Source organism: Colossoma macropomum, unplaced genomic scaffold, assembly GCF_904425465.1.
Source record: "Colossoma macropomum unplaced genomic scaffold, Colossoma_macropomum, whole genome shotgun sequence".
Taxonomy (NCBI): domain Eukaryota; kingdom Metazoa; phylum Chordata; class Actinopteri; order Characiformes; family Serrasalmidae; genus Colossoma; species Colossoma macropomum.
The window spans coordinates 49,617,808-49,631,029 of NW_023494789.1; the positions used below are offsets into that span (position 1 = coordinate 49,617,808).

General features: G+C 42.3%; 2 protein-coding genes across 2 annotated transcripts; both read right to left on the reverse strand.

Annotated features, from left to right (window-relative positions):
• Positions 1-2,604: 2,604 nt before the first annotated feature.
• LOC118807695 (odorant receptor 131-2-like) lies at positions 2,605-3,549 on the reverse strand. Its single transcript, XM_036569723.1, has one exon. It carries the CDS (start codon positions 3,547-3,549, stop codon positions 2,605-2,607), a length of 945 nt encoding a protein of 314 aa, XP_036425616.1.
• Positions 3,550-12,043: 8,494 nt separating this feature from the next.
• On the reverse strand, positions 12,044-12,985 carry LOC118807696 (odorant receptor 131-2-like). Its single transcript, XM_036569724.1, has one exon. The coding sequence runs from the start codon at positions 12,983-12,985 to the stop codon at positions 12,044-12,046; it is 942 nt and encodes a 313-aa protein (XP_036425617.1).
• Between the last annotated feature and the right edge of the window lie 237 nt (positions 12,986-13,222).

The window sequence follows — 13,222 nt, forward strand, 5'->3', positions numbered from 1 at the left end:
GGTTAATTAAATCCAAATCCAAATTTTGGTATATCCAGATTGTATCCAGATTGATTTTTGATAGTCTGGACAGAAAAAGACCACATGAAATCAGATTTTTGCTAATTGGATCCAAACTACATTTGAAGGTGGTTGGAAATGCGATTCCAGTCGGGTTCTTACAGATGCATCTCAGTCTGGATGTTCTGGCAACTCAAATCAGATTTCCAAATGTCTTTTGCATCACTCGCAATGTGATAAACAATGACAATGTCAAATCCAGAGTGATGGAAGTGCTGGGATTCATGAAGGTGCCAAAGATTCATGCTTATGCCAGAGAATTTTGAAGAGTTTGGTGAGCGAGAAGATGCATCTCCATCTTCCCTGCCTCCGCGTTTGAAATCCGTGTTGCCAGCATAGCTACTAGCTACGTAGTTACTGATGCCTATGTGATTAGCATAGCAACCCACGCAGATAGGCTGGTGATGTCTGGACACACAAATCCGATCTGATCATATGCAAATAACAGTGTAGACAGTCATCTCAAAAAATCTGATTTGAGAAACAAATCCATTTTTTTCTGCAGTCTGAACACAGCCTAAGAAGTTCAGCTTTTTAACACTGAGTTGCGCAGACAATCTAACAGATGGCACAACCTCTTAGTCTCAGTTTAACAAGAGGTCTCCCCCTGGGGAGACACTTTGGACTGGCCTGGTCTAGAATGGCTCATTTCAACTCTTGTTAATCCCTGGCTCCACCCCTCTATAACTACACACACCTGCAGCCCATTCAAAGGACATTAGGCACACATATATGAACCCTTTTGTTGTACCTGCTAATTGACAAGTGCCATTATCTGAGAGTTAAGCCATGGTTTGTTTTTATCGTGTTTCTGTATTTAGACCTTGTTTTACTAGATTTTGCATTATACATTTGCCTGTGTTGGATTAGAGTTTAATAAAGCCAGTCCATGCATGCAACCTGCCTCAACCCCTATGTTACAGAAGACTCTGCTGACCATGGCTGCATTGAGAGGCTTGAAATCCCCCAAATACCATCAAGTCTGTCTCCACACTGCCAGCATACCCCAGCTTCTACTATGGTGAGCCGGAGCTGTAAAGGGAGTTTATGGATGCTCTTTGGCCCTCTTTAATGAGCAGTTACAGTCTGAGGAGGCTTTTTTTTCTGTGAGGGCCTGGCACTTCTCTAGCCACCTCCCCTGGGGTGGTAACCACATCTGAAGCTGACTGAACTTAGCCCGCTGGTTTAGCCTGACTGGCTATCTGTCCTGTGTGTGATGCTCGGCCTTGCCACCTCCTCCACAGTTTCACTTTGGACTGGTCTGTCCATAGAACGCTATGCTAAAAGTCCTACAGATTCCGGAGGGGCTTTTTTTGCAAATGTGAGACAAGCACTGATGTTTCTTTTGGTTAGAAGTGTTTTCTGTCTTGTTGCGCTTCCATGAGTTCACTGACAGAAATCTTGTAATGAACCTTTGAAAATTTGTAATGGTGTTCAAAAAAAACAAAAACAACAACCAAAAAAAAACACAATAGAAACATCTGGTGATATTTACCTAGCTTTCTGGGCCATTTCATTATGTTAATGTCATCACCCCTGCCCTACCCCAACTGATATCTGCTTTTTGACTAGTTTTTCAATTGGAATTTACCAATCAGGTCGCACTTGCTTGGCCAAAAATACATTCAGATTATGTGGACATGAGATGCTGCTAGAAGACGATTACAGCATGCTTTGATGTTGCACTCTCAATATGTGTGAATCGTGTCATAAAATGAGTTCCCACGAGCAGTGGGTTCACTTTAAAGCGGACTAAGTATAGGGTGACGGACCACTAGAGCTGTTTCATGGCCCACTTGTTGTCCACGGCCCAGAGGCTGAGCTGGGCTGTGGGATGTGTCATCATATATAATTATTGTTTTTAATTATAAATGTTTGGATATTCATTTTATATACATACCCCAAATATCCAGACATGTTCATTTGAAACAATTAAACTTTTCTTTTCTTTCTTTACTAAATTTACCACCAGACAGGGCAAAAAAAAAAAAAGTGTGATTAACAATTTACAGTTGATTGTAAAAGGTAGGTATAATTTTATATTATAAAGAAATACTAATAACTATATAAAATAACTGACAGAAACACAGTTTTAATCACATATTTATGATATCAGTGCTGAAGACTCCATACATTACTGTTCGCATAATTTGAACAGTATAGTTATGCTGTTGACATCCAAGGAAAAATTTAATTACAGCTCTGCCTTTAAATCTAGTCTATGTTTTTATATACACTCTGGAAAGATGCAGTGTTCATATTCTTAAAGTTCTTCTTTTTGTATTTAATGGGCTTAGAGTCTTTGAAGCACCTTTAAAGCATCATTTTACACTTGTTTTAGTGCCTATACAAATGTAAAATTATATTCTTTTTTTCTTTCAGTAACAAATGTGTACACCACTGCAAAACATTACCAAGGATACACAAAATCCTCTGAAACATTGCTACATACAAATACAAATACAAATTTGATGTTTTCTTTACAGTTTCATCATGTTCAAATAATCTTACTTTTGAAAGCCACACTGGCAAGTGGTGGTTCATTTAGGAGGGTTGTGTTTGTCTTTTTTTACTTTCTTTCAGCATAATACACCACAGGTGTCTTTTCAGATATGCACAGAACATCTGATCCCTCAAACCATACACAATAGGACTTATAAACCTGGGCAAAATGTGGACAAAGATATAAATTGTAAATCGTACATCATGTAAAAGCATGGGGAAGAGAGAAATCAACACACTCTCGATTAGTGGGCCAATGTACATAAACATGCATAGCAGAAGCTGCAGGCCATGCAGGAGGATGGTATTGCGGGCCTTCCGGGCGTCTGCACCAGTAGCCTTGGCAGTAAATATGATCCTGAAGTAGGTATAGACCAAAGTAAGCCATACAAAAGACAGATAGACCAAGTGTGAAATGTTTCTCTTCTCCACCATGTATGGATGGCGGAACATGGAATCTCGACTGCAGTAGATGTTAGAAAGAAAGAATGATAAAGGCTCAGTGGCTAACAGAAAGAACAGATCAGGAAGAATGGTGATGGCCCCCAAGACCCAAATCAGTCCTATTAAGACGTATGTCCTGCGCACAGTGCAAATCTGTGTGTGGCGTAACGGGTTACAAATAGCAATGTAGCGCTCCACAGCCATCCCGGCCAGATTTAGTGGAGTGTTGAGGGTGGTGAACACTGCAATCATTAAAAGGAAGACACAGAAAGACACGTTGATTGTATAAAAAATGTAGGAAATGAGATTAAGCAACACAGCAGTTGTTAGCTGGATCATGTCGTTGATGACCATATGGATAAAAAGGATGTATCGAGGATTCTCATTGAAGATCTCATGCTTGAGGAAAGTGTGGACAAGTGTGCCATTAATGTAGTTGATGGAGAAGTACAAAGCCACAACAATCACATTTTTGGTCACAGTTATTGTGTACGGGTCCTTCACTTTAGTCTGGGTGATGTTGCTGTACGTTGAGAAATTCATCACTTGCTCCTTTTAGTACCACAGACTTTTCTTGAGTGAGGCTGTTAAACCTTGAAAAAGATGGCAAAATTCAATATTAATCCCATATTAAAACATATCCTATTATGTTTTTTTCTTTTTTTTAACAATAATAACAGTAAATAATAACAAACTATTGCAGTGTATATAATGTTAGAGAATATGTGTCATCAGAAAAATTGAAATGTTTGACAGTGAACAAATCATCAGGTCTTTTAAAGCTTACTTGCCCTAACCTCCTAAGTCTCTTGTGAAAGGAAACATTTCTTTACAAGTGCTTATATAGAAGCTGAGGACAAGAGGGTCAGCCCCCTAACCTGATTCCAGAGAAAAAAAACAGGCAGCACTGCTCCTAAGTGTAATCCTAAGTGTCTCTCTGTGAGATTTATGAGATGCATTATCTTTTGCCAGATAGAAAGGGAGCAAAGATTCTGGAGAAGGGTGGGTGAGAACCATCCACTATTTTGCAGGCCTTACTGATTGAGAATTTTTGATTGTGCATATGTGAACTGAATTATAAGGCTGTGATTCTCAATAAAAGTAGATTAATTATTTTGGACACTAATAGATTCAATTTAGGGCAGCACAGTTGACCAGCCTATCTAGCAGACAGCATAAGCAAAACCTCACAGCCATAGTTCTTTTCTTCAGTTACAAAAATAAGTCATTACGCAAGATATCTGCCTAATGTAATTGCTCATTTAATAATTTTTCATGTTAAGACATCATGTTTTGTCCTTCATATATTCATCTAAGTATTACACATTTAACTATTTTTATGTTTTTGTGAGATAATAACAAGAATTATGTGAGGAGGTGGAATATTCCAGGCCTGTCTTTCATGCTTCCTTTTATCAAGTTTACACTTTGTAACATTAGTTTTCAACTGTAATTTACATTACCTTTCTGCGTGAATGACAGCAACTCAGCCACAAAGTGGTAGGCCACATAAAATGACAGAGCGGGGTCAGTGGATGCTGAGGCGCATAGAGGTTGCCAACTTTCTGCAGAGTCAATCGCTACAGACCTCCAAACTTCATGTGGCTTTCAGATTAGCTCAAGAACAGTGCATACAGAGCTTCATGGAATGGGTTTCCATGGCCGAGCGGCTGCATCCAAGCCTTCCATTACCAAGCGCAATGCAAAGCGTTGAATGCAGTGGTGTAAAGTGCCGCCACTGGACTCTAGAGCAGTGGAGATGTGTTCTCTGGAGTGACGAGTCACGCTTCTCTGTCTGGCAATCTGATGGCCGAGTCTGGGTTTAGCGGTTGCCAGAAGAACGGTACTTGTCTGACTGCATTGTGCCAAGTGTAAAGTTTGGTGGAGGTGGGATTATGGCATGGGGTTGTTTTTCAGGAGTTGGGCTTGGCCCCTTAGTTCCAGTGAAAGGAACTCTTAATGCTTCAGCACCAACAGAGTTTGGACAATTTCATGCTCCCAAATTTGTGGAAACAGTTTGGGGAAAGACCCTTCCAACATGACTGCGCACCAGTGCACAAAGCAAGGTCTGTAAAGACATGGATGAGTGACTTTGGTGTGGAAGAACTTGACTGGCCTGCACAGAGTCCTGACCTCAACCCCATAGAACACCTTTGGGATGAATTAGAGCGGAGACTGTGAGCCAGGCCTTCTCGTCCAACATCAGTGTCAGACCTCAAGACCTCTGGAAGAATGGTCTTCCCATAAACCTTGTGGAAAGCCTTCCCAGAAGAGTTAAAGCTGTTATAGCTAAAAGGGTGGGCCAACATCATATTAAACCCTATGGAATGGAATGTCACTCAGGTTCATATGCATGTGAAGGCAGATGAGCGAATACTTTTGGCAATATAGTGTATTTGCATCCAATTTTCTGTCATTGTTTCACTGACCAGCAAGCAGATGATAGGTATACAGTTGATTTCAATGTGGCCTTTGCATTTGGAATGTTTGAATGTTGGTATAATATTCCTACTGTTAAACGTAGTTAGCGCCTCACATATAGGGCCCTGTGCTGTCCAAAAAAGTTTGTGTAAATGGAACCATTGAATTGGGCTAACCACACACAGAGACCAAGAGTTCAATGAGAACTGATGAATTTATACTGGAGAGTATAAAAAAGAGGTGGGAAGGTATTTTTATGCCTCCGTCTGTCTGAATTCAGCTGTGGTCCATCAGCAGCCGCCAGCTGTGCATGGTAGGGACACTCCGCACTGCGTCTGCACATAGAGCAGGTGGAAAATCTAGGGAGGCTCATACTTGTGTTTCCTCAGGCTGCTTAATCTGCCCCCCAGAACTGACCCCGACCCCAGTGGGCAGCAAGTCAGGTCAAGAGGCTTTTATTGTCATTCCATCTATGTACAAATACACAGTGGAGTGAAATTACATTCCTCCAGGAACAAGGTGCAACAAGGAACAAAAAGTACAAAGTGCGAATGTGCAGACATAAGTGTGCAAACAAAAAATTAAGCTAGAAACAATACAATAAATACAATAAATTAAACAGACATTAGACACAGTAAACAGACAGGACAGTGCAGCACCGACACAGCACTCATTTCTGTGCATGAGGTAGTGGAAATAAGGCGCAGAGATATTTAACATGCTGTGATCTGCAAGTTTACACAGTCAGTAAACATACATGAGCACAGCAGTTACTGAGGTAGTAAAACCATGTAAACACAGTATTAGCAGCAGTGTTCCAGATAGTGCAAGTAGTGTGTCAAAAGAGGTGTGTGTGTGGGGGGGGTGGTTTAGTTCAGTCCTTGTGAATTTAAAAACCTGATTGCTTGAGGAACAAAGCTGTTGCAGAGTCTGGCAGTGATGGCACGGATGCTCCGGTACCTTCTGCCAGACGGCAGCAGTGAAAAAAGTCCATGTGAGGGATGGATGGGGTCGTCCACAATGCTGGTGGCTTTGCGGATACAACGTGTGGTGTAGATGTCCATGATGGAGGGGAGAGAGACCCTGATGATCCTCTCAGCTGTCCTCACTATACGCTGTAGGGTCTTGCGGTCAGAGGTGGTGCAATTCCCAAACCAGGCGATGATGCAGCTGCTCAGGATGCTCTCCACAGTCCCCCTGTAGAACATAGTGAGGATGGGAGGGAGGAGATGAGCCTTCTTCAGTGTCCGCAGGAAGTAGAGGCGCTGCTGGGCTCTCTTGGCTTTTAAGTTGGTGTTGAGGGACCAGGTGAGGTTCTCTGTGATGTGGACACCGAGGAACTTGGTGCTCCTGATGATTTCCACAGCAGAGCCAGCGATGTTAAGTGAGCGGTGGTCACCTCACACTCTCCGTAAGTCAACAACCATCTCCTTAGTTTTGTCTACATTCAGAGACAGGTTGTTGGTTCCGCACCAGTCAGTTAGCCCCAGTTAGCACCACTTAGCTGCTGCACCTCCTCTCTGTACGCTGACTCATTATTCTTGCTGATCAGACCCACCACAGTCGTGTCATCAGCAAACTTGATGATGTGGTTTGAGCTGTACTTTGCAGTACAGTCATGAGTCAGCAGGGTAAACAGCAGCGGACTAAGCACACAGCCCTGAGGGGCACCGGTGCTCAGTGTGGTGGTGCTGGAGATGTTATTACCTATCTTGACTAACTGAGGTCTCTTGGTCAGGAAATCCAGGACCCAGTTACAAAGGGAGGTGTTCAGGCCCAGCAGGCTCAGTTTTCCAATCAGCTGCTGAGGGATGATGGTGTTGAATGCTGAATGCTGACAGGCCATCAGCATTTCCATGTTCTAATTCAGTGCGATGCCCCACCTGGAAATTATAATTCTGCAAAGAGAGACAAATGCATCACTCTGACAGTGTCTTCTGCCTGTACCATCCACTGTAAGGGAACATGATCAGTGATTAGGACAAACATACAAGCAGTTAGGTAATATCTTAACTCTTCTACAGCCCACTTGATCGCTAAGGCTACACTTTTGACTGTGGCAAACTAGGCTTGTGGCTAATAAGGAGGGCTTTGTAATCTTTCCTGTCTAAATCCTGTAAAAGAATGGCCCCAAATCCGATAACGGAGGCATCTCTCTACACAAGGAAAGTCTTCTGGAATCAGGGTTGTGTAGAACTTAAGCCTTTAACTGTTTGAATGTTTCATCTGTGGTTGCGGTGCTGTGCTTCAGACAGAGCTAGGTGCCATTTGGCAGCGTTGTTGGAATGTTGGAATGTGCCCTTGGCTGGTATTCAAAACCCATCCCAAATGGAAAAGGTGCTTGGCTCACGTCTCAAAGTCGACAGTGAAATCATCCAGATCTAACCGTAGGCTGCGGCATATTTCTAACATGGTCTCAGCACAGTGTCCATCAACCTTTGATATGTGAAGCTCCATGCAGGCAGAACATGAGAACTCAGAAATGCCACTGCCTACTGGATGTGGAAAAAGCAGTCTTGAATCTGACGTCAGGGATGAGTGACACATACTGGTAGTCCTTGATGAAATCCAGCATGCTAACGATCCAGGCTTTTCCCAGCTGGTTGATGAGGTCCCTCAATGTGCAGTAGGGGGTAATAGTTAAATACTACGATGTTATGGAGTTTTCCTAAGTCATCGCAGAAACACCAACTGCCATCAGGTTTTCTTTTATCTAGCTGTTGGACACTTATCTAGCTGTTGGAGTCTCTGTGACTGTATAGTGACCCTGTCAGGTGGTGAGAAATTTGCAGTTCAAGATGGGGACCAGAACCTGGGGCTGTATTACAGAAATTTCATTCTGAAATCCTATCTGTTTAGTCACCATGACAACTTCATTTAGAACTGAATTTAGGACAGAAGCTATTACAGCACAGCAGTTCTAAAGTTCATAGGTTTCTGTAATACGGCCCCATAACACAATGTTATGGCTGGAGCTACTGAAGCCACGCAGGGCAATTGTTGATCCTTTTTGGGCCTCCTCCATGTGTTCTTTTACAGATAGGAAAGGCTGGCTTTCCCACACATGCTTAGTGACATTCAGAAGACCTTGAGGACAGTGACAATTGAGGGGGTTCTCAAAAGGCTTGAACCTTGTGAGGGCCTGTGGGTTTTTTTCACTCTTCAGTGAGCATGTATGGAAGGGGGAGGTCATGGACGTGTTCCATGATCAAACAGCAGATCAGTCTGTCATAGGCAACAAATTTTGTGGTGGCTTTCCACAGTGGCGGTGCTTCCAGGTAGCACATAGCATAGCCCAGGAAGGTGTATTTATGAACCTGGGGAGATTTCAGCAGTGGCCCCACCAGATCCATCCCCATTGAAAGGCAAGAGAATGAGAGATGTGGGTGGTGGTTTCCTAGGGAAGGTACGCTGACCGGTATGCTGACCCACAGCAAATGTTTGACATAAGTTTTTTGACTTCTGCTACCACTGAGGGCCAATAAAGCCTGTCTCTTATTTTCCTTAGCATGTTCATGTGAGCTAGATGCATTATCACATCAATCTTAGATCAAAGTACCAGCACTTTATATAACTCACCCCTCTGTGGAGTCACATAATACAGGATGCCACTATGCATCAGCATGATCTGATGTTTAAATATTCCATTGTTAGCCAACCACCAGCCCTGTGTTCACCCTCAATTTTCAGCATGTTTTTCCAGACATTTTTCAGCCAGTCATCTATTTTCTGCTCGCATGTGAAGGCATTCTCTTTCTGGACCTGATGAAATAGAGTAGAGAAGAAGTTAGTGCCTTGGGGACCTCACCTTCACATCTGGTGGTCAGGCTCTAATTCTGCCTTCTGCCAGCAGCACTGTTCGCCTCTTTCCAGCCAACTTTGGCCCCAGCTGTCTCTTAGGGGCACCTTTTGAAGAAAAACCCATTAGCAAAAGCACCAGCATATCCTCTGTCATACCCACAGTGAGTGCCCATGTCTTTACCGCACTGTTGGCCAGAATCCTTCAAACACCACTGCTGATGCATGCAATGGATAGTATTTTTGTGGTTTTAATCAGCTGCACTAGTGTGTTGGGGCAGAGCGAGTAAGAGTAAAAAATTTTATGGACAGATGAGACAAGGATCAACTTGTATCAGAATGTTAGGAACAGATGAGTACGGAGAAAAGAAGGGACTGCTAATGATCCAAAGCTTCACTTCATCTGTCAAGCATGGTGGAAATGGTACCCTTGTGTTTACTAATGATTTGATTGCAGATAAAAACAGCAGGATGATTTCTGAAATGTATATGGCTATATTGTCTGCTTAAATTCAGACAAGTTGTGGGCTAGAGGTTAGGGAACCAGCCTTGTGACCAGAGGGTCGCCGGCTCGATCCCCTGAGCCGACAGGACATGACTGAAGTGCCCTTGAGCAAGGCACCTAACCCCCAACTGTTCCCCGGGCACTGTGGATAAGGCTGCCCACCACTCCGGGCAGGTGTACTCACTGCCCCCTAGTGTGTGTGTTCACTTGTGTGCATGTATGTGGGTGTTTCACTGCATGGATGGGTTAAATGCGGAGGCCTAATTCCTCTGTGTGCAAGCACAGGCCAAATACTTCAACGGTGCCTTACAGTGCAGATGGACAATGACCTGAAGCATAATGCAAATGCAACCTAAGGCTTTTTTAAGGAAAAGAGCTAGGATGCTCTGCAATGGCCAAATCAATCACCTGACCTCAATCCAATCGAGCATGGCTTTCAATCACTGAAGGCAAAACTGAAGGTAAAATGCCCCAAGAAAAAGCAGGAACTGAAGATACTTGCAGGAAACTGGCAGAGCAACACCAGGGAGAAAACCCAACATCTGTTGATGTCTATGGGTTCCAGACTTTAGAAGTGTCTAGGAGCAAAAACAGCTCAGCCACAATGTGGTAGACCATGCAAACTCACAGAGTGGGGCCTGAGTGTCTGCTGAATCACTCACTACAGAGCTTCAAACTGCCTCTGGAAGCAACATCAGCAAAAAAACACGGCAGGAGCTTTGTGAAATATGTTTTCATGACCGAGCAGCTACACACAACCCTGAGATCAAAGTGCATAATGCCAAGTGTTGGGGTGGAGTGGTGCCACTGGACTCTGGAACATGTGCTCTCTGGAGTTATGAATCATGCTTTACTATCTGGCAGTCTGATAGATAAATCTGGATTTTGCAGATGCCAGGAGAATGCTACTTATCAGAGTGCATAGTGCCAACAGTAAAGTTGGGGTAAAGGGATAATAGGCTGGGGCTGGTTTTTAGGGTTTGGGCTCTTTAGTTCCAGTGAAGGGTGATGTTAATGCTACAGCATGCAAAGACATTTTAGACAGTTATATGCTTCCAGCTTTGTAGCAGCAGTTTGGGGAAGACCCTTTCCTGTTCCAGCATTCCTGTGTGCCTGTGCACAAAGTGAGTTCCATAAAGACATGGTTTGATGAGTTTAGTGTGGAGGAACTCCAGTGGCCTGCACAGAGCCCTGATCTCAACCCTACCTAACACCTTTGAGAGGAATTGGAACAAAACTTTTGACCCAGACTTTCTCTCAGGGCAAATCCAAATTAATCCCCATGGTTTTGGAATGGGTTGTCCAACAAGCTCATATGGGTGCAATGTATAGGTGTCTATTGGGCATATATGTATTATATGTGTATTGTACCAAATTTAATAAAATAATAAAATCTGCTTTGTTTTCTGTGAGTGCTGTCACTGAACTATGACCAGTGAAAATCATTACACTCCATTTCAGTTAAGTGACAGAAATCTTGTAATGAACCCTTGAAAATTTGTAATGGTGTTAAAAAAATAATAAAAAACAATAGAAATGTCTGGTGAGATAGCTAACTTTCAAGGCATTTGACTGTCATGTTGTAGAAACAATTTAATGGTTAATTCACCCCCACCCCACCACAATTGATATCTGCTCTTGACCGGTTTATCAATTGGAATTTACTGATCAGATTGCACTTGCTTGGCCAAAAATACATTCAGCAATCCATCTGCCAAAATTAAAACACAAATCTTCGTTATTATTTTACTGCTCATCTGCTGTTATTAGCAGAAGCTGATATGAGCATCTGTCCAAACATTAAAACAGGCAGATTATGTGGACAGCATGATGCTGAGGTGCTGCTAGAAAAACATGAAAGCATGTTCTGATGTTGAATTCTCTCATTAGGTGTGAACTGTTATGAGCTCCCAAGAGCAGTAAACTGAACCAGTTCTCAGTTTATACAGTTTACCACAACACAGTGCAAAAAATGTGTGATTTACAATTTACAGTTGATTGTAAAAGATAGGTATAATAGGGAAAGGATATAATAAAGAAATACTAATAATAAATACTAGCCATGTAAAATAACTGACAAACACAGTTTTAATCACATATTTATGAAATCAGTGCTGAAGACTCCACAAAATTACTGTTTGCATAATTTTTTACACCACTGTAGTGTACACCACTGCAAAACATTACCAAGGATACACAAAATCCTCTAAAACCTTACACATAGATAATACAAATTTGATGGTTTCTTTACAGTCTCTTAATGTTCAAATAATCTTACTTTTGAAAGCCACACTGGCAAAAGTGGTGGTTCATTTAGGAGGGTTGTGTTTGTCTATGATTTCTTTCTTTCAGCATAATACACCACCGTTGCTTTTTCAGATATGCGCAGAACATCTGATCCCTCAAACCATACACAATAGGACTTATAAACCTGGGCAAAATGTGGACAAAGATATAAATTGTGAACCTTACATCATTTAAAAGCATGGGGAAGAGAGAAATCAACACACTCTCGATTAGTGGGCCAATGTACGTAAACATGCATAGCAGAAGCTGCAGACCATGCAGGAGGATGGTATTGCGGGCCTTCCGGGCATCTGCACCAGTGGCTTTGGCAGTAAACATGATCCTGAAGTAGGTATAGACCAAAGTAAACCATACAAAGGACAGATAGACCAGGTGTGAAATGTTTCGCTTCTCCACCAGGTATGGATGGCGGAACATGGAATCTCGACTACAGTAGATGGTAGAATGGAAGAATGATAAAGGCTCAGTAGCCATGATAAAGAACAGGTCAGAAAGAATGGTGATGGCCCCCAAGACCCAAATCAGTCCTATTAAGACGTATGTCCTGCGCACAGTGCAAATCTGTGTGTGGCGTAACGGGTTACAAATAGCAATGTAGCGCTCCACAGCCATGCCAGCCAGATTTAGTGGAGTGTTGAGGGTGGTAAACAGTGCAATCATTAAAAGGAAGACACAGAAAGACACGTTGATTATATAGAAGACATAGGAAATTACATGAATCAAGACTGCAATTGTTAGCTGGATCATATCATTGATGACCATATGCATGAAGAGGATATATCGAGGATTCTCATTAAAGATCTCATGCTTGAGGAAAGTGTGGACAAGTGTGCCGTTAATGTAGTTGATGGAGAAGTACAAAGCTACAACAATCACATTTTTGGTCACAGCTATCGTGTACAGGTCCCTTTTAGTCTGGGTGATGTTGCTGTAAGTTGAGAAATTCATCACTTGCTCCTTTTAGTACCACAGACTTTCCATGGATGAGGCTGGTAAACCTTGGAAAAGATGACAACATTTAATATTAATCCCATATTAAAGCATATCCTATTAAGTTTTTAACAGTAATTGATAAACTATTGCAGTTTATGTAAAGTTAGAGAATATATGCCTTCAGAAAAATTTAAATGTTACAAGGTTTGACAGTGAACAAATCATCAGGTCTTTTTAAGCTTACTTGCCCTA

What these genes read in the sequence shown, in the direction of transcription:
- LOC118807695 (XM_036569723.1), bottom strand. Translation starts at nt 3,549, where the DNA reads ATGAATTTCTCAACGTACAGCAACATCACCCAGACTAAAGTGAAGGAC.
- LOC118807696 (XM_036569724.1), bottom strand. Translation starts at nt 12,985, where the DNA reads ATGAATTTCTCAACTTACAGCAACATCACCCAGACTAAAAGGGACCTG.